This window comes from Mirounga angustirostris, unplaced genomic scaffold (genome assembly GCF_029215605.1).
Source record: "Mirounga angustirostris isolate CCGP_5_RB_7025 unplaced genomic scaffold, mMirAng1.0.hap1 SCAF_1, whole genome shotgun sequence".
Taxonomy (NCBI): domain Eukaryota; kingdom Metazoa; phylum Chordata; class Mammalia; order Carnivora; family Phocidae; genus Mirounga; species Mirounga angustirostris.
In genome coordinates, this window is record NW_026991709.1 from 149666329 (window position 1) to 149689537 (window position 23209).

Below are 23209 nucleotides of genomic sequence, written 5' to 3' on the forward strand. Positions count from 1 at the left end.
ATGATTTCTTGAACATGACACCGAGGCACAGGTATCAAGAGAAAAAATAGACAAATTGGACTCCATAAAAATGTAAACATTTGGTGCATCAAGAGGCACTATTCAGAGTAGAAGGGCAACCCATAGAATGGGAGAAAATGTTTGCAGATCATATATCTGATATGGGTTTTATACCCACAATATATAGAAACTTCTAAAACTCAGCAGCAACAACAACAATAACAAAAAACAACCCAATTCAAAAAAGGGGAGAGGGCTTGAGTATCTTCTCCACAGAAGATACACAAATGAAAAGATGCTTAACATTACAAATTGTTAGGAAAATGTAAGTCAAACCTACAATGAGATACCACCTCACACCCATTAGGATGGCTACTGTCAAAAACAAAACAAAAAAACCCCTCAAAACCCAGAAAACAAGTGTTGGCAAGGATGTGGACACATGGGAACCCCTGTTCACAGCTGGGAGTGTGAATAGTGCAGCCGCTATGGAAAATTGTATGGTGACTCCTCAAATAATGAAAAATAGAATTACCTGTGTGATCTAACAATTCCATTGCTGATTTTGTACCCCAAAGAATGGAAAGCAGGGTCTTAAAGAGATATTTGCACACTCATCTTCATCACAGCATTATTCACAGTAGCCAAAAGGTAGAAGCAACCCAAGTGTTCCGTGGACTAGTGAATGGAGAAGCAAAATGTGGTATGTACCTACAATGGAAAGGTATTCAGCTTTTTTTTTTTTTTAAGATTTTATTTATTTATTTGAGAGAGAATGAGAGACAGAGAGCATGAGAGGGAGGAGGGTCAGAGGGAGAAGCAGACTCCCTGCCGAGCAGGGAGCCCAATGCGGGGACTCGATCCTGGGACTCCAGGATCATGACCCGAGCCGAAGGCAGTCGCCCAACCAACTGAGCCACCCAGGTGCCCGGTATTCAGCTTTAAAAGGAAAGAGAATTCTGCAATATGCTACAACGTGGATGGACCTTGTGGACATTATGCTGAGTGAAATAAGCCAGTCACAAAAAGACAAATGTTGTATGATCCCACTTACATGAGGTACTTAGAATAGTCAAAATCCTAGAGACAGGAAGTAGGAGGGTGGGTGCTAGGGGCTGGGGGAGGGGAGAATGGGACCTGCTTAATAGGTACAGAGTTTTGGTTTTACATCATGAAAAGAGATATGGGGAGGGATGGTGGGGATGGTTGCATAACAACATGAATGGACTTAATACCACCGACTGTAGCATTAAAAATGGTTAAGATGGTAAATTGTATATTATGTATATTTTATCACAATTTTTCAAAAAAGGGGGGAAAAGGGAGGCTGGGGACAGATGGCTGGGAGGGCTGGGAAAACAGAGGGAGCTCCCAAGGTTCAGGTAGTGCTGAGCAGTAGGGTGGGGAAAATCACGTGAACGATCCATCTAATGGAATGTTCGACAGAAGCTAGAAGAATGTAATTTTGGGGATGCTGAGGAAAAAATTTCCATAACGAATGATCTCCAGAGTAGGTGACAGTTCCAAGATTCAGATTCTAGATGTAACTGATATGCGCCAGAACTTGCTGTTCGTGAAAGCACAGACAAAGCCATAATGAGACCATACCCGAGGATCTATACTTGAGCCAGACTCATTCAACCAAACACTCTTGAAACTCCTCTTTGGGCATGATCGTGATTGTATGCAGCTGCATGATTCCCTGCACCCATCTGGCCTGGGAGTCCTAGGTGAGCTTAGGACCCTTCTAAGGTCCCTTAGGCCAGGTTCTGGTACATGGTGAGGTAGTGGTAGTGGGGGGGGGCGCGGATTGCCTCACCAATAACCAGGGCTCTCTTCTGCCAGTCACCTGTCTCTCAGGGCCCTGGTGGGCATGGCCCTCGGCTCCTCTTCTCTCCTGCTGGGTGTTGGCCCATGATCTGCCTGAATCAATAGCTCATCTTCTCAAACACACCCCTCTACTGTATTTCTTACATGTCATCTGTCAACAGGTTTGGATGCGGCACTAGAACATGATAGATATTTGATATTACAAATATCCCGGGGAAGTCTTACATGGAGAGTCCATGGATGGTCATCACTTCTCAGAAAAGCCTGGAAAATAATATTTCTGTTATGGAAGGAGTTACTAAATGTTTTAATGATAAATGTATAGTGTCTTAGAGCTTCCTGTCCTGAAAATACAGGACCCCTCGAGGAAGCCATACCACTCACTATAGTTGGAGTGTGTGATTTATGTTGTGAGTCTCATGTTGCAAGTCCCCAGGCTAGGGAGTTAGCCTTGCAGGGACTAAGGAGGGAACAGAGAGTTCTGAGTTGTTCACCATTAAGTAGGAACCCTCATGTACAGTTGGTGGGAATGCATATTGGTACAACCATTGTGGAAAACAGTATGGAGTTTCCTCAAAAGATTAAAAACGGAGGGGCACCTGGGTGGCTCAGGTGGTTAAGCATCCAACTCTTGATTTCAGCTCAGGTCATGATCTCAGGGTTGTGAGATTGAGCCCCGCGTTGGGCTCCGTGCTGGGCATGGAGCCTCCTTAAGATTCTCTCTCCTCCTCTGTCCCTGCCCCCACCTCTCTTAAAAAAATTAAAAATAGAATTACCCTATGATCCAGTAATTCTGCTACTATTTACCCAGAGAAAATGAAAACATCTAACTTGGAAGGCTGCATGTGCCCTATGTTTATTGCAGTATTATTTACAGTAGCAAAGATAGGGAAGCAACCCAAATGTTCATTCATAGATGAATTATAAAGAAGATGTGGTATATGTATATAAGAGGAAATACCACTCAACCATAAAAAAGAATGAGATTCTGCCATTTGCAACAATGTGGATGAACTTAGAGGGTATTATACTGGGTGATATAAATCAGACAGAGAAAGACAAATACTATATGATTTCACTTACCTGTGGAATCTAAAAACAAAACAAATGGACAAACAACAGACTCTTAAATACAGAGAACACACTGGTGGTTGCTGGAGGGGAGATGGATGGGGGTGGGTGGGTGAAACAGATAAAAGGAATTAGGAGGTACAAACTTCCAGTTACAAAGTAAAGAAATCATGGAAATGAAAAGTTCAGCATAAGAAATACCATCAATAAAATTGTAATAACACTGGGGACAGATGGTGACTACCCTTACCGTGGTGAGCACTGAGTAACGTAGGGAATTGTCGAATCATTATGTCGGACACCTGAACCTAATAGAAGGCCGTATGTTAATTATACTTAAAAAAAAAAAGAATATGAAGTGATGCAGGTGTACGGCCATCAGACACATTCTAGCCGAATGAAACTATAAGCAACTTAAGATGTAGTATGTGAAATGCGTAGCGAGAGAGTTTCTAGCTCAGGTCCATGAGGGGCCACGGGAGAAGATGTTCATTTCCACAGGTATGGAAGTAGTCAAGGTCTGCTTCAGAGGGGCTGGGGAAGTAAGACACAGTGGAAACATAATGTAGAATGAGGTGCTGCAACCAGAAACAAGGAACTAGATGTATAAACACGGCAACATGAGTATATCCTTAAAAAATACAACACAGAATGAGCTCTCAGGCTCAATACCACTTAAGTGAAACACACAAAATAATACTATGTACATATTTCTAAGGCCATGTATTCCATTCATTAGACTTGGTGCCTCTGGGAGAGAGGGAAATGCGAATGGGGATGGGATGGGGTGGGTAAAAGAGAAAAGACAAAACAAGAAAAGCTGATTAACCAACTCTGTGTAGCTGAGATTCCAACCCCTGCCCCAAATAAAGGTTTTCCCTTTGCTCACATCCAGTCAGACTTAAGGATTGGAAGGGCACCTACTTAGGACTCAAGGCAGTTATATTCTGAGTATCTTATACATGGCAGGGGTAGCAACTCTTAGTGGTCTTCAGTGTCTGGCTGACTGAGTTGGTAGAGCGTGTGACTCTTGGTCTCGGGGTTGTGAGTTGGAGCTCCATGTTGGGTGTAGATACTACTTAAAAAAAATCTAAAAAAATTATGTACACTGCTCTTTTTCCTTAATAATACACTCCCCATTTTCCTTTATGGGCGGGCGCATTTTTTAATGACTAATTTCTGGTTAGTGTTGTATGGGACTTCTGGGAAGGGTAATCAAAAGGCTTGGAATGTTGCCATGATGGCTGGTACCCTGATAGCCATCTGAAACCATGAAACAACTTTAAGAATGGAAACCACACGCCTAGAAAGATAGGAGGTGATATCCTGATGATCCATGAATCTGCTATATGAGAACTTGATGACCCAGACCTGGTCTTCTTTTATGTGAGAGAGGAACATACTTCTATCGCATTTAAACCATTGTTATTTTGGATTTTTTTCTATTATATGGAGCCAGATATTAACAAGGTGGGTTCTGAATAGATGTTGATTTGAAGAGAATTTCATTTTTCTTAATCTGTAATTCCTTAGAATAAAGTTTTCCTGGAAATACTTTTAAAAATGCACCCTGTTTTTTCAACTATTTCACATCTTCAGAGGGTAGTAGTTATACCTTTGTTGACATTTGTTTTAATTTTTAGGATCTTTTTCAATTACAGAAGAATCATATCAAATAAAGTATAAAATGATCTGGACTAAATTTTGAGGCAGAGCAGAGGTTTGGCAGCAAGCCCAGATGGCACGGTTTGAGGTTTAACACAGAATTGACAATACCCTCTCATACCCACTTCAGTCGGATGTGTGCGTAGAATGAATAGACGTGATCTCAGGGTCAGGCGGCTTTGCTGATGGAAAGCTGCCAGTTGGTCTGATAATGGAGGCAGAGCTCTAAGTAAGCACTTACATTAATTCTATTACTAAGCACAGTAACCTGCTGAACAGACAGACTTTAAGGACCAGAGGCAATCTGGTGGACTGAAATACTCCCGATTGAAGGGGGCTGACATTACTAATTGGTGATTTTTCTTCCTCTTCATTTTGTATCTCTTGATTCTTTTGAGGTTGTCCAGACATTTTCCTGGCTTAAGGAAACAGGTTGGGCAATCTTAGAGAAATGTACTTAATTAGTATTAGTGATGGTGGCAGGTCTTGTTAAGCCAGGAAGCATCCGGAATTAAAAGGCTTGAAATTGCTCACTGGACCATCGCCCTCGGAGTCAGGCTCATCAATGCTCTTTGTTGCAAACAAATTGCATCCCTTTCTAGAACTGCAATTTGGGATCTCTTTTGGCTTAGCAACTCACACTTTCCCAGATGTAATTTTATTGAAAAAATAATTTGCGTATGTTTCATTGTTACAAAAGAAATGCATGCTTACTGTAGAAAACTAAAATTCAGTTAAGTAAAAAAAACAAAGCTAAAACGTTGGCAATCCCATCTACCTAAAGGCAACCATTTTTAACCCCTTGGTGTGTATCTTTTCACACCCCCTTCTACACTGTGTGGTGTGTTTGTGCATGAATTTTAACTACAGGGCAGTAAAGTAAATTTTAAGAAGTATAAAGGCAGTAATTAATGTTATAGAAAACAAAAACCAGCAGATCTGATTGGTACAGCCAAAGGCTTATTCTTGAAAAGGACTGGTAAAATAGATCTTTGTTGGTCTCCTCTAAGGGGAAAAAGAGAAAAACACACAAGTGAACAACATGTGAGGTAAGAACATGGATGTAACTAGACAGATGGGAGATTACAAATCTAAGAGAACACGATGTTTGTAAACGTGTAAACATGCTACCGAAAGGCTTCTGGGAAAATGCTTGGTGACTGGTGGAAACACGTGGAAGCAGTCTACTAACATTGAGGAATCCCCTCCATTTAATTCGGGCACTTTTATCTTAAGATCAAGGTCCCGGGTGTGGCCCTGGGCAGGTGGGTGATGCACAGAGAAGGTGGCGGCTGCAGGATGGAGGCCAAGGATGGGGGACAGTTCAGCCACATTGAACAAGATAGATCAGCACATGCTCTTCAATGCTCACGAAGTACTGCATTCAAAGCCCATCTTCAACATCCTAAAAAGGTTCAAGTTCTGCATTTAGCATAGAAATTACACGCCAAACTCCTGAATCATTTGCAGCCATTTTTTTATTCCAAATGTGTGTTTTTGTAAACCTGCATTTCCCAAACAGTGCAAGTAAATTAGAAGTGACTGCGTAGACTTTAATACACGTGACTTCGTAAGGAGGAGGAGCACCCTTCCCACAAAATCCCTCAACGGAAATGTACATGGATGCATCAGTCAGGTTCTGGAAGTGAAGTTAGCGTGGGTGTCTGCCATGCAATTAATCACTCTTAAAGCTTTTAAACTCACTCTGCCCGTCACACCGTGCACATTAGAATTTTTTTTTAAAAAACCTTAACAAAGTCTGAAATCTAGATCATTGTGCTATAAAGCATTGCACCACATGGGAAATTTGTTCATTATCCCCCCAGTGTGCTGAAAATCGGAAGACATTCTAGAAGGTTCATCTTGGCCCTACTGGCTCTGTATCCTCCCTTCAGCCATTCTTCATTTTAGAAAATATTCTCCACTGTGCATACCACCACTCTATATAGCAGAACAACACATCGCCGAAACCCCTGTCCATTGGAGCATTTCTGAAATGACACTTTCTGCCTTCTGTCTGCTCAGGGCCCTTTCCCCCCATGACCGTCGTTTTGCAGCGCCTCTAAATTCCCGGAAGTCAGGCCTATGTAGGTTTCACCTGATGCACATTTCCGATGTGACCTATGTGTAACTGCATTCCCCTGGCCATAATGCCTTTTTCAAAAATAAAAATAGTTGAATAACCTTTACAAACTGACCCTGCTAGGGTTTTAACAGGTAGCATGAAGCATACGTATCACTTGGGGGAGAAAGGCAACTATTTCCACATTGAAAACAGGTCCCAGATGTCCCTGTTAGTTTTCTGTTTGCTTTTAACCCCCTTGTCTTTGGCTCAAAGACGGTAGGCTATGCGTGACTTGGTGAAGGAGGACTACTGGATTTTCTACATTTCCCAGACTTTGGAATCCTCCTGGTGATGGGATTTTCCTGAAGTGCTGACTGAGAGAGCTGATTCCTGATGTGTGCCTGTCAGTCCCCATAAAGCCAGTGGACCCACTCCCTTCTCCTAGTGTCTCCTTGTTCCTAAAATTCATGGCCTCTTCTTAGTGACAGGTCTAGGACTCATAGTGGGGATGTTCCCAACTCATGAGTCCCATATCAACGAAGCATAAGCAAATCATTTTTGAACAGAGGGCATGATTTTCGTCAAATTTTAAAGGGTCCTTTTTCATACTTGAAAAGTGTCTCCATATTTCTGACAGTGAAAACCATACTGAATCTATAACTAAAAGCTGCAGCAGCTGTGAGAGAGAATATCTGATAGGATTCCACAGTGAACCCATACGAGCAGGAAGGTTAGAAACTGTAATGCACTGTGGACTTTTAAAAGAATATTCTGGAGGCGTAACACACAGATGCCATTCACCCCGTCTGCTTCCCCTGAGAGCCGATTGAGAACTTCTGAGCTGGGGTGGAGCTGGTAAGATGCCCAGCTGAGAGTGGGCTCACAGTGTGCTTGGCTTCTTTATCACTGTGTTAAACGGCCCCCTGTTGCCCCACCTGCTACTTGGCCCCATCGGACACGCAGAGGCACCAGCCTTCCCCAGATAGACTCTTGGAGTGGCTGCTAGTGTTTGCTCCTGGTGATGCCAAGGCCAATTGTTTTAAAAAACTGTCTTATGAAGTCGTAGTGATCTCCTGAGTATATGACTACTCATGTGGGTCTACCATTTGGAATCGACCAGAGGCAAAGAGATCCTGGCTCTGAGACTGCCCACAGGAGCAGGGTGAGTCATCCCCCTACACCACCGCCAACGTGTCTACACCCCTCGCGGGAAGCTGGTTAGTGGCTATAGATGAATTTGTCCAAAGCTGCTGATGGAGCTGACCCAGGCCTACCACCCAAGAATCTTCAATGGTTTATTAAAGGGCAGCGTGACATGGTGAACAAAAATCCATCAAAGGAAAGCTACACGTGCGGTCTCATAAAGGAGTCCACACTCTACATTCCTCTTGCAGGGAGGTTTGGCTCTCCAGGCCAAATGTGCCTGTGGTGTTCTTGGGGTACCTTGCAGCACCTAGCATTGCTCCTGATGCACTGCAGGGGCCCCATAAGTATCCTTGAAATGAGTGACTAAGACCCACTCAAAGCTGCCTTTACTACTTTTGATAAAAGTCCCAGGAGAACTCTGAGAACGGGCTTCTTTGCCTGCATCCACCCAGTAGTTACCTCTGTGCCTCCATCCCTCCGTTAGAAGCAACATCTCTGACTTCATTCTAAGATCAGCCTCGTTCATGCCATGGACCCTGTGGCTTGGTCGTCTATTCCCATATTCACCACGAGGGGACACGTGATACATACACCGTCTTCCTGCATCAGACTCAACTGCATAATGAGGCATGAAAAGACACTTATGTTCCATGCCGGGTTCACAGCTGCCCAGCATCCTCATGATTCTGCCCCAACTTGAGATGTCTTTGCAAATATTAGCCAAGTCCGTGCACAGAACACCTGTCTCCTCTGAAGCGGAGTTCTGTGTCTTTGCAACAGTGTCCACAGACCCCCAACATGTTAGTTTCCAGCAAACAAGGCCCTAGGAGAAAGATCCTTCATCTTATGTCTTGTTTTGTTCCCATCTGATGCCGTCTGTTAGGTACCTGGGGCATCAGTGGGCCATAATCAGCCAGTAAAGACTCTTTGTCAGACCCTGTTCTTGGCCACATGTTTTTTCTCTCAGCAGATGGTTCTCGGGGATGGCGGCCAGAGCTGCCTCAGTCACTGAGTGTTCACGATGGGCCAGGTGCAGTGCTGAGCACACTACACCCATCATCTCATTGCCCTTTAAGAAAATCACATTGTACTCAAGACCAGGCAGCAGTGCATCTGATAATAAACACTGTCAAACGGGGAGACTGGAACTGAAGGCTACAACTCAGCATTCGCACACGCAGGGGGCAGAGCAGATGTCAGTGCTGTGCCCAGATCCCTGTGCATCATTTCTTTCACATCGTTTCTGGACAGCCCCCCCTGTCCCGGCTGGGGGTGCACTTCCAGCTCTCCTTTAGAGGACCACCTTCGGGCTATCGGAGCCAGTCTGCCAGCAGGAACCGAGAGTGGGAAGTTTACACCTCCCCTGGGTGCAAGAATTCGGAAGCTCAGCTCCCTTGCCTCAGGATGGGACAACTCTGAGACCTAACTTGCCCTCCAGAGCTCCTCGTAGGCTCAGGCTGAAGCTGCCCTCCATGGGATGTCCTCTGAAATGGCACACTTCCCTGGCTTTTTTCCCTTCCCTGTCCTGCCTCCCTCACACCCCTACTGCTGTCTCCCGGGCACGGGACACGCTCTTAATCGGTTACTCGCATGCAAATCCCTGTATCAGAGTCTGCTTTTTGGGAACCCCACTTAAGACAGTATTTTAAAAACGAAGGATAGGTTGAATGGTCATCTCTGGGAAGGGATCTGCAGTCACCATTAGCTGGGACAGCAAGAAGGGTAGGGGAAGTGGAGACCTCTGAACTCGATGAAAAGGCAACGCATCACAGCATTCAGACACAAGTCTTTGCTCGCTGGGCACCGATTTAGTCCCTGTGGTGTGCGGACTCTGACGCATGATGTCCAGGATGAGACGCCATTCTGAGGTTTACCAGATGACCAAATGGCCTTGCTCCAAGCTGTCATCTATTAATCCAAGTGGAAGGAGGGTAGGATGTCTGCTATAGAGGTGATGCAGACCAGACCTGTGCCAGGGTCAGGTTTTTCCATCCAAACTCCTGCTGGAAATCTTCCAATGACAGGTACATATGAAAAACCACTTCGAGTTCTTTAACACTTTACTTCGAACTTGACTCCAGGTGATGAAGATGCAAATTGTTTTAGGGGTCTCGCCACCACCACAGTTTATACGCAGCACCGCCAGCTTGGTGGATTCATCCCACGAGGTTTCTTCAGATTATTTTATCCGCAAGTCTCTTTTAACAGCAAGTTCCAAAGTACGATCAGGTTTTTACTCTTTAAAATTTGTATGAATGCACATGTACGCTCAAGCTTTCAGGCCAGATATCAGTGCTTGAGTGAATTATATAACTATTTAATAGACATAATAAGACATTGATACAAATATAAAGACATAATCAGTATAAAAGGCTTATATTTATAAAAATACTTTTAGGTAACAGTTTTCCCCTGAGGGTCGACCACGCAGGTTGCAGCCATAAATATCGCTCAGCTCTGTAGCTTGCTTTCCAAAGTTTGGGGCTCATCTCTAAAAGGAAATGGGTGGTGGCTCCAGTCATGTGACCTGGCCAGAGTGGCTGCCTCAGGTGGGCTCCTGGGCTTGGTAACATGAGGAAGAGGACAGCGTCAGCGGGGCCTCCGGAAAATCTGGAGAAGATTCTTTCTTCCAAATATGGAAGATACAAAGATCAAGGACGCCAGGTGGATGGTGGGGTCACGTGACTGGTGGGGCAGGTCACTGGTTTTTCTGGACCCAGTCCCAACCATCTGCGTTCTCTTTCCGGTTTTTCTCAGCTTCAATGATTTCTTTGTACCTTCGGCGAAAGAAGCCCATCTGAAAGGTAGAGGGAGGAAAAGCCAGGTTAGAATGTTGGAGAATCAGTCGTTCTGCTCCCCTGGGTGAGGAGGAGGGATGACCTATACTCACAAAGCTGGGAGGGCTTGGAAAACCCCTCAGACGAGACTGACTTAGGAAAAGCATTATTGGGGTGCCGCCTTTCAAAATGCATGGACTTCCTACAGGTTATCTTCTGGTTGTTCCTCATAAAGTGCTTCTGGTGGCTTGTCTCCCAAATGGTGTGCCGGGGAGCACCCATTACTGAGCATAGTTACTCAAAGGCATTTGGGAAATAGGTTTCATGGTCAAGTAAGTTTGGGAAATGCTGCTTTCTTTCTTCCTTTAAGAGCTATGGGATGCACAGGAGAACAGTCAGGGTCTAATAAACCCTTAGTAAAGGATCCAAGAAATTCAGGGACTTAACCTTTCCTGAGCTCACTGGGCTTTTGATAAACCTATTACTATCCTGGGAGACATTAGCCATCGTGGGGTAATTGATAAATACCGTTCTCCCAGCAGCCTACCTCGCTGTCCCTCTAGATCTTTCTCTCAGACCTACGAAACATGCAGTGCCCACGCCATGACCAGCAGGGTGAACTCCCCTAGAACTGGCATCTCTCCGGATCCAGGATGGGTTTCCTCTAGCTTACTTCCGGAAAGGCCTTCCCCTCTGATGTCTTACAGTTTTTCACATACCAGAGGGCAAGTTTGTAGCGCTTCTCACCCAGCCTTCACTGCCCGAGAGGTAAGCCATGTTTGTAGCCCAGACCTGACCTTCTCCCAGGCTCAGGGAGACTTGGCATGTCTTGTCCTTTGCGCACCGGCATTAGTGGCCACTGTTTCTGAGGTCAGACACCCCTTCCTGCCTCTGCCCTTAAACATGACCGGGTGTGGGTTACTCCTGTTCCCTCTCTTCTTGGGTGTGACAAGCCTCAGGTGCGTGACCTACCAGAGTTTCCCCGTGGAACATGCTGGCAGGGGTAACTGGTCTTACCGCGTCTTTATTGCCTTCCTTCTCTTTCCTATCTCGCTCCCCTGCTCTGATCAGTGTTTCCTGAGGTCACCTTGTGAATCAATTACCCGCCCTCAAACCTCCATTTCAGTCCCCTTGAACGGAGGGACTCCAACAGCCACACACGTTCGGTCAGCCGTTGGCGGGTCTGCGGCGCTCTCGTGAGCCTGTAAGTCCTGTAGCCATGTGGGAACATGCTCACGAGCAGCGATTTCTGCAGCGTGCTGCCAAGAGCGAATATAAACCCTGCCCCGAGGGAACGATCATGCAAGCCCGGCTCTCATGCGCGCATCTCCCCCAACTCCTTCACTCCGAGCTGAGCACCCACAGTCATTCTGATGGTCACAATTCTTACCCGCCCCCCCCCCGCCCCCCCCCCCCCCCCCCCCCCCCGCCGAAGGGTCTGACTGCCTCGCTGAAGATGAGAACTGTCAAGCCAGCTGCCAGGAAGCATCTCCACCCACATTGCCAGGGGAATCCTGAGAGTTCACTTTGCGTGGAGTCAGTGAAGGGGTGGGTGCAGTCTGAGCGACGGGGAGGAAGCTTTCTTCAAACACCTGGCAAGGGTCTTGTGTTCTGAGCTTCCATTCTCATGGGCAGCTAGCTTTGCGGACAGACACCGAATTCCTAGGGTTTGCAGCCCTGGTGGCTTCTTCTCCGCATGTGCCAGAACCCCACTTTCTGACCCTCCCCTCCACCCCCTGTCCAGGCCCCCTCCACTTTTTCCTCCCCTTAAATCTCTACCACCTTCTCCCCTCTGCAAGGAATGTGGAACAGGGGCTGGATGTTTTGGGAAAAGGCCCTCAAAGACACCCACAGAAGGTCAGAAGAGCAACCCACAACTTACTGGAGAGGTCTAAGGAGTTACTGCTTGGAATACCATTATGATAAAGATGTGGTTGACGGAGCAAATATGTCACGAGCACCTTCTGTGCTAAGGAGAACACAATCCTGAGACTGAGGCTGGATGTGATATGGAAATGAGATTCTTTAGCAGAGAACCCTTCCCGCAGATGGTGGAATGATTCACGGATCCCAGGTTACTCACTTTCCAGCTCCAGAGAAGTAACTTATCTCTACTGTGGCACTAATCAAGCGGGATTTCAACTGTTCCCTCGTTAACTTTCCTATTTGTCTTAAGTCTTAGAAGTCCTGGAAGGTAGGATTTTGCATGTTATGTCCCCAGAGCTGAGCATATCACCTGTACTTGGCAGCAGAGATAAACTGCAAAAATCCCCACAATCCTGCATTCCCCACGTCTAGGCCCTTTACCACATGATTCTGTGGCGGTTTCCATCCTGAGGCAGGGGCTGACTCCCCCCACCTTGAATCTGCACTGTGATTTGTTCTGACAATTCGCTTCCACACTTAGGCCTCAAGAGGCCTTGTGTGCTTCTGCTTGCTCTCTCAGAACCCTGCCTGGCCTGCATGCGAACGAGTTCGATCTAGAGGAGAGTGCACTCAGCTGAGGACTTCCTAGACCAGCCAACCCCCAAGTGCCTGCAGGTGCAGACATGACACGTCCAGCTGAGATCAGAGAACCCCCCGGTTCAGCTCAGCCCAGCCCACAGACCTGTGAGCTATGTAGATATTTGCTGCTTTTAAGCCATTAAGCTTTGGGGTGGTTTGTTATGCAGTATGAGGTAACTGATTCAGTACTCCGTGTTTTTTTTTGTCCGACTTACTGACTGAATCAGCACCCGCAGGAAGAGAGGCAGAGGGGCAGCCGATAGGGTTCTGGATCTAAGGAGCATCACTGTGCCTTGTTCTGCTGAACAGACTTTTCTTGTTCATCTCCAAGCAGCACAAAAGTTGGTTTACATTCTCATGGCTATGCTAGCATAAGGATTTGAAATAGAGTGTGCAAACCATCTAGCAAGGATTTAGAGCACCTGGATTCCCTGTCACATGTAGCTATCATGTGCTCACATTTAAGGGTCATGCTTGTTTCCAACGACGTGGAGGCACCGTCTCCTGCAGGCTTCCAGAGGCAAGCTCTTTTCTATCAAGTAGAGTGGTGTTAGCATTAGTCCTAAGAATCACTCCCGCACCCCTAGAATGACTGGAACGCTGCTCTCAGAAACAGCCTTGCAAACTCTGTGCCCTGCCCCAACACTGCAGTGTCTCAAGAGCCCTGCGCCCCACCCAACCTGTGTGTGGTCTCTTCGATGGAAGCTTGGAGCTGCCGTTGATGTCTGCCCTCTGTCTATGCAGCCCGAAGATCATTTCTTAAAACACGGTCCCCGTTCAAGGCTAGGGAGTGCTGGGTATGGCAGAGCAGGCTGTGCGGTGCCCCTCACATCACAGATAGCCTGGACATGTAAGTGTATTACAACTATCCTCCAGCAGATGGAAGTAGAGTGTCTTTTCCCCCCTCCCCCTAACAAAATCAGAAGCAGGTTTTCTGATTTTTCGACAGATGGAAGTAAAGTTTCTGGACGAAGGGGTGCAGTTTACTGGTCTGCACAAAGATGCCATATAGTTCAGTGGGCGCTCTGTCAAACTAATATGCTTTCTTGCACGATCAAGCTAATTCCTTGTCTGAAAAAGAGACTATCACCTTTGTGCTTTTGTTTAGAGCCTAGTTTTGGCTTTTGATACAGAACCCAAAGCCCAGGCTCTGAGTTTACTGAGCAACGGTCCCCACAACTGTGTCACACCAGGCCTGCCCAGTACTCGGGAGAGATGTGGCAGAGGGAGCCCGGAGTCCTGATTACTACTCCCGCTCCAACCACCTCCCTCCTACACCACCAGGAAGGTCATTTTCTAGCTGTGCCCCAGAGACCGAAGGCATTCTTAGACCTCAGCTGAAACACAATGACAGCTTTTTATGTTGGTCCCCAAAGAAAACTTGGGCTGCAACTGTTTCCCAAGAGTTTTTTGGAAATTTTGGGTAAACTGAATTTTCCATTTTTGTATTAAAGTATGGGTAGATCGTAAAACATAAAGAGTCCTACAATTCTGAAAACGAGGATAAACGGAGACTTCAAAGACATTTCCCCCATGCAGCAGGTCCTCCCCTCTCTCTGGCACACGCTCTCACTCCCGTTAGTCCTCACGGTTACTTCGGGGAAAACCTTTGAGACGTGCTGGGCACACCTGTTTTTGCTGCCAGCTGAGCCCACTGGGAATGATCGGTCATGAGTTCAGTAAGCTGGACCCTCGGCAGCCCCACACTCAGTGCCGATCCAGTGGAGTCAATGCTGTCCTGCACTTTTTCTGGAACCTTCCACGGCTTGCCTTGCCACTTGAAGGGCAAAAGGCTCTGTTTACACGTGTTCTGTCTGTAGTGGAGGAAACATTCATGGAAACCCCAGAGGAGGAGAGACTCAAACCAAGCTCTGCTCAGTGGCAGACAGAGGCAGCAGAGTGTGCTTTCCGGCTTCTTGTGTCTGCGCCGGGCCTGATAGGAGCCTGCAGCCCCACAGGGCAGCTGCCTGAGCCCTCCTGACTGACTTACACAACTTTCTGGTGTAAACTTGCATCAGAAAACTGCCAGAAAACAACTAGGGAAACAGGAGATTTCCTCTGAAGGGCCCTCATTAGGGAGGTGTTGTGGGAGGCTTGAGGCCTAGGAAGAAAGGAGGCCTGACCAAGCTCTGGGGTCTGCCCCAGCCTCTACCCTCCCCGCCCATTTCGGGGTGAGTGAGGGACTAGCTGCACAAGTCCACGGCGTCTGCCTCCTGTGAGATCCCCACCCCCGCCTTCCTGGCCCTTGGGTGGCCTCTTGGGCAGCGATTCCAAGGACCTCAGACACACTCCTTCTTTGGACTAACTCGCGGCCTCATGTTTATGGGTCTCTTCAGTTACTTGAGTGTTTACACAGCATGTCTCTGTCTTGAGATGTCAACAGTGCGGCATATCAGCCCAGTATTTACTTCTGAGCATAAATAAGTCCCCACCGAGGGTCTCTGGCACATGGTTTTAATTGATATGGTGTGAAGGACGTTTGTGCGTGTGTGGACGCACACATGCATGTATCTGTGTCTTCTTTCTCTGGAGGAGAAGCAAGGATGGGTTCCCACAGTCTGGTTGGAGGGAAGGTGATAACCCAGTGACCCCTGGAGGGGCTGCCAAACCTTACACATTCTCTGAGCCATTTTACAGATTTATTTTCCTAAGTGTTTCTGCTTGAGGTCAAGTAACACTGCTCTCAAACAAAAACCATGAACCCAAAGCCAGCGTTAAAGCAGCAGGCTCTTGGAACAGGCCCTGCGGAGGGGTCAAGGCCACCCTTTCCTGCCAAGGCCTGCCTCCTCACTGCTTGGGAAAGGGAAGAGCCAGGGGGTCCCGGCCTTTTTGGGAAGGGCCTGGTCACTTCCCTTTGCCTCAAGGCATCTCAGCTTGCAAAAGGGGCAAAGAGGAGGGAGGGAAAAGGTTCCTGGTGTTTAGGCAAACTGCCCAAGGGCGGGAGGGACAAAGAAGCGGGGGGGGGGGGGGGGGGCCCTAAATGAGGCTCTTTCTTCTAAAGGAAGGACATCCCCGCATCTTCACTCTCTTGCCACTTGACTCAGAGGCTGCCTTCAGGACCTGAAGGCACTTCTTAATGTGCGAGTCCCACACAAGGTTGTGAGACCTGCTGTACCTCTGGGCAATTGCACTTTCTTCTATAAACAGGCCTTTAGGATTGTTGTGAAGAGGTCTGAGGCCCAGGGCCCAGGCAGCTTCAAACCCTGTCAGGAGCTAAAGGCAAGGAAAGGGGAACTCATCTGGATTGTTCTGCCTTAAAAGAGTTTCACATTTCAAAGTTTTCTTCCTGAGTGGTGGTTTGGCAGGCTACTGTAATCCTCACACAGAAAGTTTAAATTACGGCTCCCAGGGTCTGCTAACATCCCAGCTTTGGGAAAGCTGATTAAGACCCATTTCAGTATTTGAAGAAGGGTCTGGTTAGCTCGGGGGCCCTGGTTGTGGATTTTGTGCCCGAGCCAGGGCCTGCTGCCGCCAAGCCTGAGAGCGCCTGGGATGTGAGCCGGTGGACCTTCGAGAAGGCCCTGGGGTCTGCCCAGAGGCAGAGGCAGAGAGGGAAGCTGAGCAGTAGGCAGGGAGCCTGGGGTCCCGCTCTGGAAAAGGCATCCGCAGACCTGTAAGGGGTTTCTATTGTAGATGATCGGTGGATGACGGGCACGTTAGCACCACAGTGACGTGCAGGAGGGCTCAGGAGATGGTGGCTCAGCCCCTTCAGCCGGCCACGTCCTGCTCACCTCTCCGGGTGTATGTACTTGGCTCGACCACCATGTCTGGTCACTTAACCACATTTCCCAGAGGTCTTCCAGGCTGAATAAGGGCTCTTTGGTTAACCATGTCCCTCTACCCAGAGCCTGTCACCCAGTAGGGACCCAATGCTGTCTGACGAATGAAGGCACTAGCCATCCTTCAAATGTATAGCGTGCTGACCCCCTGGCCTGGGTGGCACAGAGAACGCATCAGCACGGCCACGTGCTCTGTTCCGTTTTCAGCACCACGCTACGATCCGTGTCTATGTGGCACATCCTGGGGAACAACCATTTCTGGCTCATCAGCTCAAGGCAATGGCAAGCAACCAAGGTAGCAAGGTCAGGGGCTACTCTCAAGGGACCTTCAGGAGATGTGGCTCCATAAAGGCAGAGGACTTGAACGGTGCTCACTTGTCTTCAAAGGCCCTCGTGAAGCTGGTCCTGGCCAGCAGTGGCAACTTGGTGCCACTCCGTGGCTTTCCCCTTGACAGGAGGGAGGGAATTACATATGAACCATGGCAATAAGCCCGAACCATGAAGACCTCCCATGGGAGTTAACTATTAGGCTGGCCTTAGTCCAACTAATCAACAGACTTCTACGCACTGGACTGTCAATATGCTTTAGGTCTCTATTCACTATGCGGAAGGCATCATTCTTAGGTTGTAGACCCAGGAATCACAGTGGATAGGGGGTCTGTAGGTGAAGTTTGGGAATATGTAGGTCTTCAAAATAATCCTACATTTCGCTTGCCATTTTCAACCTCCTCCAAAGTCATCATACTTAGCCATTTAAGAAGGAAGAGGTTTTTCTTGAAGAAACTCCCTCTGCCAACCTCCCTCCTGCCTTGCAGCTTTGCCTGAAGAGATTACCCACTCTGAAGGCTGCGTGCAGTCATGAATGTTGCACCAAGATTTACTTTTATTCCCTTTCCCTAAAGAAGCTCAATTGGGATTTTATCTATGACACTATGGAAGAACTGAGGTTTCAAATACTTTAAAACAATGGTGACCTTCAAAGAAAAGATTAAGAGTCTGCCCGTATTTCTGAACATCATGAAGGTGGCAGATGAAAGGTGGCCCCAAACCCTCTGCCACTCTTCCTATTGAGATGTGGGGTCCATTTCCCTTCCCTTGCATCTGGGCTGCCATGTGACTGCTCTGACCAACAGAGTATGGTGCAATGCCAGTTCTGGGCCAGGCTTTAAGAGAACCAGCAGCTTCTACCATGCTCTTTTGGGGCCAAAGCCACCACGTAAGAAGAGAGGCTCCTCCCTGGGGAGGTGTGATCTACATGGGGAGAGAGGAGGGCTCAGCTGATTCCGGCCTCCCAGCCATCCTCACCAAGTGCCAGCAAATGTGAGTGAACTGAATTCCTCAGACCAGGCCAGCCACCAGGTAAATGCCACCGAGTGACCCCACTCAATGTCACGGGGAGCAGAAGAATCACCCAGCTAAACCCTTCCTGGATTTCTGACCCATACGCTCGTAAGATATAATGTAATGGCTGTTGAGAGCCACTCAACTTGGGGGCAGTTCGTTACGCAGCAGTGGTTCCATGGTACAGTATAAAGCCCACAGTGTGGGCAACAGCACCACCACCAACTGTGAAACCTTGCTGCAGTGAATGCCTTTGGGGAAGCTGCCTAATTTCCTTCTTTTATGAGATTCGGCCCGACACCCTGCCTCCAGCCACAGTGGTGGACGTTCTCTCCCCCAGACTTGCAGAACTGGGAATGAGAGGTGGCTGATCAATCCGTGGCTGGGGCTAGAAGCCACTGAGATATACTTCACAGGAGGGGTGGAGGGCAGTGTGGAGAGGCAGGTCTGCTCTGGGAGAATGTGATGCAGGTGTGCAGAGGGGCAGTGGTGAGGGGCTGTGTGGGACGAAGGGAGTGATGGGAAGAAGGGGTTGTCTCGCTTGGCTTCTGGATGCTTTGTGGGTCTGCATGTACCTGTTTCCTTTGGGGTCTATGTGTACCCTTGCATTCTTAGAATTCTCTTTCTTGCTTAAGTGGCTGTGAATGGATTTCTGTTTTTGTTTGTTTGTTTTTGCAACTGGAAGAAAGGGCCTTGGTGACGCCTGAGATAAGTATGTTCGGCCCTGGAAACTGAAGGGAAAGCTGGCCAGACCAGTGAGGTGACAGGAATGTCCTTCTGCTGACCTTCCCCCTGCTAGGTGAGAGGGACTGGGAGTGACTCAAGCCCAGTCTAGTCTCCTATAGGCACCCCACACTCAGAATTCCTCATACCAAGCAGCTCTTTTTCCAAAATAATTTCAAATCTGCCTTCCTTACTCTGGCTAAGGGAAACCATCCATCGTCTAAGCTAAAAACAGCAAAGGACTGCTACTTTCCTTCCTTCCGACCTCCTCAGTCCCACCGGCCACCAAGGCCTGCCTGCTCTAATTTGCTCTCCTCCCCTCCATCATGGCGACTGCCCTCGCCCCCATTCTGTCCCCAGACCTGTCTCCTGAAACAGATCTGGCCATGCCACTGCTCTGCCTCCAGATCCCCCACCCTGCCCTCCCATGACACACCTCGCCACAATGCTGCTTACTTTCTCACCTTCTCTTCCTTCTGGAGGGAATATCCACCTGCCCTTCCCTGCCTGGAAAACTCACACCACATCCAAGGTCAGACTTGAATGACAACTCATTTGTGAAATGTCCTCTGACTTTTCTCAGGTGCTTCAATGTGTTAGAAGCTCAGTGCTAAGCATTTTGCCTGTGTCTTTTCTATAGCTCACGCTAGAGGTTAGGGTCTCTGTTTTACCGAGGAGGAAACTAAGGGTCAGAGGGGGCGATGCTCCCAAGCCGCACAGCTGGTGAGCGCGAGCGCCAGGTTCTAGTGCGCAGCCGTCAGCCTGCAAAGTGCTGCGCTCTCCTCCCACATGGTACTCTATGGCCTTTAGACATTGCCCCTTGGGGTGGGGGATTAACGGCACCTTCTTCTCAGTTTCCAGAGAAGCTTGTGCACACTCATCACCCACTATTATACTTATAGGTCTGCGTGCTACATGGTGAAGTGTTCAAGGGCAGGGAGGAGTCACACTCATCGCTGTATCCAGGTACCTACCCAGTGTTTGGTTCAGAGCAAGTGGTCAACACATGTGAGCTGAAATGAAATACTGCTTTTGGATGATGAGCAAAGTAGTTTTGAGCCCATGGCATCATTCAACTGCTTCCGTAAAGCTGTTTTAGACCATCCTCTTCCAGCCTCATTGGTCATGGCAAGACCTTGCGTGGGGCTAATGCCACTGATTGACTGCCAAGACTCTGCCCTCTCTCCCAGTCTGTGGCAGAGGGTGGTGTCTGCCTTCTCAGGTCCTGGCTCTTTGGATCCCATATAGCTGGGTGACATCAGGGTCCTGGCTACCCCATGACAGCCATCTCCTGCAATTGCACTCTTTAAATAAACACAACAGAAGCAAAGCCAAGCAGGTGGCAGGTGGGAGGAGGGAAGAGCGTGTACACAGCGTTGGGACACACCCCTGAGTGGCAGAGCCAAGGTCGGTGGCCAGAAGGACAGCGTTCTCGTCATGAGCTGGAATGGGGCATGGCCACCACACTCCCCACTCTGTGTCCCTGTCTGGTCTCACGCACCCAGCCTTGGAGGACTTCCTCTCATCTGAAGAGCCCAGACAAAGGCAGAAGGAAGAAATACCCCCCCCACCCCCAACCAAAGCCCTTTCTGTCTTCTAAGATCCCAAACACTGAGCTGGCTTTGTTCTCCACCCACAGACCAGAGGCAGTCGGGCAGGAAGGAGTTGGAGGAGAGAGGGGGGAGTTGAGCACCTATCTGGCCACGCAGATTAAACAAATGACAAATTGGCAGATTTTTTTTTTTTTTTAAAAAAAAGGTAATATCCACTCTTGGCAAATATATAGGAAAATGGACACTTTTGATACAGTGCTTGTGGGAGGGTGAATTGGTATAACCTCTCTAGAGGCAATTTGCAGTATATGATAAAAGGCTTCAAGTGTGTGTTTCCTTTGACTCAGTAATTCCATTTCTAGGGTTTCATCTTAAGTATATAATGAAGGATTTGTGCAAATATTTAGCTCTTAGGATAGTCACTGTGGCACTGTTAAAGGAGGTGTGAAACAAGGAACCACCTAAATTCCCGTGTCCTGGGGCTGGATGAGCGAGGGCAGACACTGCAGCCTCATGACTGTGCTGGAAGGGGGTTTTCAAAGACATGGAAAGAAGTTCAGAGCACTGTGTTCGGGGAAGAACAGGCTGAAAAAGAGTACATGGAATGTCTGAAAAGCATGGGAACATAAGATAAACTTATCTTTAAGTCATGTGCTCAATATATTTTTCATGAAACCTCCAGACACTTTTTCACGTGACGTAGCTCTAAATTTAAAGCAATGAGTCCAATTGTGAGTCTGAAAAATGTGTAATAAAAACAGTTTTTCCTGCTTCTAGACTTCTTGGATAAAAGTATATTTATTATTATTTTTTTCGAACCCACAGTTCAAACCCACAGTTTTGACTTTAGAGGTCTTGTACCTCAAAATATATCGAGTACATTACTGGAAAATTCAACATCCTAGTCAAACATAAGTAGATGCCATGAGTGTGCTTGTTCAACATCTTTATGCAGCGAGGAAGGTCAAGAAGAGACAACACTGTTCATCACGGTTATTCTGGGATGTGGACTCCTGAGTGCTTTACAACCTTTTTTTTTTGTTTCTCACTGACTTGTTACAATGTCTGATGGATGAATACAAATTATTTTGTAATCCCAAAGCAGGTAATGATTTGAATCTAAAGCATCCGTCCATCATGATGTAAGAGGCTGTTTCCACCTGCATTTGAAACCCAGAAGGAACCATGGAAAAGCAAGGCTTTGGTGGCAGCAAGCCCCAGCTGTGGTCCCTGGTGCTATTCTAGCAGCTGGAGACACAAGGACAGCCACGGGCTCCCCTCACCTGGAACACTACTGTGCAGCGGAAGAGACGCACCTTCGTTAGATAATGATCCTGAGGTTGTTACTAATGAATATAGAGGCACTGAAGCAAATGGACTCCAGATCTCTGAGAGTGTGAGGCAAAGAAACCATCTCGGACTTGGGGTGAGGACACCCCCCTTCTCCTTGAGAAAGTGACAGGAGGCAAGAAGGATGGGCAGGTGTGCCCTGGGGAAGGAGGCAGGGCAAATCTATCTCTTGGCTCACCTACAAGGGTTGGGAGAATGGACCCCACAGCTCCCCAGGCAGAACTCCGGACTTTAGCTCAGCTGAGGTACCCGAGCCTTCGGGGGCAGAAACCCTTTTCGTATTCCCCATGGGTAGAGAACAAAGAACTGTCCTGCAGTCCCTTTGCTTGTGTGTGTGCGTGTGTGTGTGTGTATGTGTGTGTTTTTCCCAAGTAAATGGTGAACCACCCCAAGCGCCGCTGTTCCTCCCCAGGCTTCTGTCGTGGAGTCAGGCTCCCATCCTCCCACCCTCCTGTTAGGACCAGCGAGAAGGTAAGAACAGAGCGGGGCTGAGATGTCTGTTCTCCATCTAAAGGTCCAGCCCTCGGGTATGAATGGCCTCAAGAGGGGCCAAGATTCCATCCGAGCCTGCAGGGGACACTGCCCTCCCTCCCACTGTACCTGCACCGTGTGGGATGTTCTAACAGGAAACTTCTTCCAAGAGCTCTCCCTCTGGTGAGGCGGAGGGCTGGGCATCCATGTGTGGGGGCTCCACGGGGCCCCGCAATCGATCGCCACACTCACCTTCCAGAGCAGTACAGCCAGCAGCAGGAAGATGAGGACTCCCACCAGCAAACTTATGGCAATGATCCACCCCACCACATAGCCCCGGGGCTCCAGATTGTGCAAGGCTTCGAAGACCACCTAGGAGGCAAAGCAGAAGGGGATGGGGGACAATTGTCAAACAGAAGTACCCAGAGCATGACAGAGCCAGGCCTGGGCTTGACGTCTGGAGGGAACTACAGATGTGTCCAGACTGTTGTGACCAAAGACTGGATTTTGGTTCAGTGCCTTTCTGCTTGTAGACTGATGGATTTTTCACTGGGATTGGAAAAGCACTTGAAATCCAAGCCCCAGTTCTTGCAAGGGTTGTCACAACAACAAGCCTGACTTCAGTATCATGAAGTGAACATAAGTGTGGTAAAGGCCTCAGAGGACGCACTCCGTTCTTGATTCAGGCAACGACAGTCTCCCTTTTATTAGGGTTTTGCAACGAAGGACGTGAGCATGCCCTCCATGTAAAACCGTGCTCTTCCCCAATGCGCACCTCACCTGTAGCTTAGTGCAATCATTTATCAATGCCAACTGCCTGACAGACTGTCGCTCCACCAGGGCCGGGACACCATCTGTCTCGGGTCTCATGGCCTCGCACACAGTAGGCCCTCACTCCTGAAGCGCTGGGCTCTGGGTTTCCACGGGAGCCAT

General features: G+C 48.1%; 1 protein-coding gene across 2 annotated transcripts in view; it reads right to left on the reverse strand.

The window, feature by feature from the left end:
- Positions 1 to 6026: 6026 nt before the first annotated feature.
- ITGA9 (integrin subunit alpha 9) overlaps positions 6027 to 23209 on the reverse strand; it is a 344586-nt gene continuing 327403 nt past the window's right edge. For both annotated transcript variants that reach the window (XM_045904051.3, XM_045904049.3), the window contains 2 exons: positions 22529 to 22648; positions 6027 to 10574 (listed from right to left, as the gene is read on the reverse strand). In XM_045904051.3, the coding sequence (XP_045760007.1) occupies positions 10476 to 10574; positions 22529 to 22648 (219 nt within the window). In that variant the 3' untranslated portion in view covers positions 6027 to 10475. The remainder of the gene's footprint in view (positions 10575 to 22528; positions 22649 to 23209) is intronic.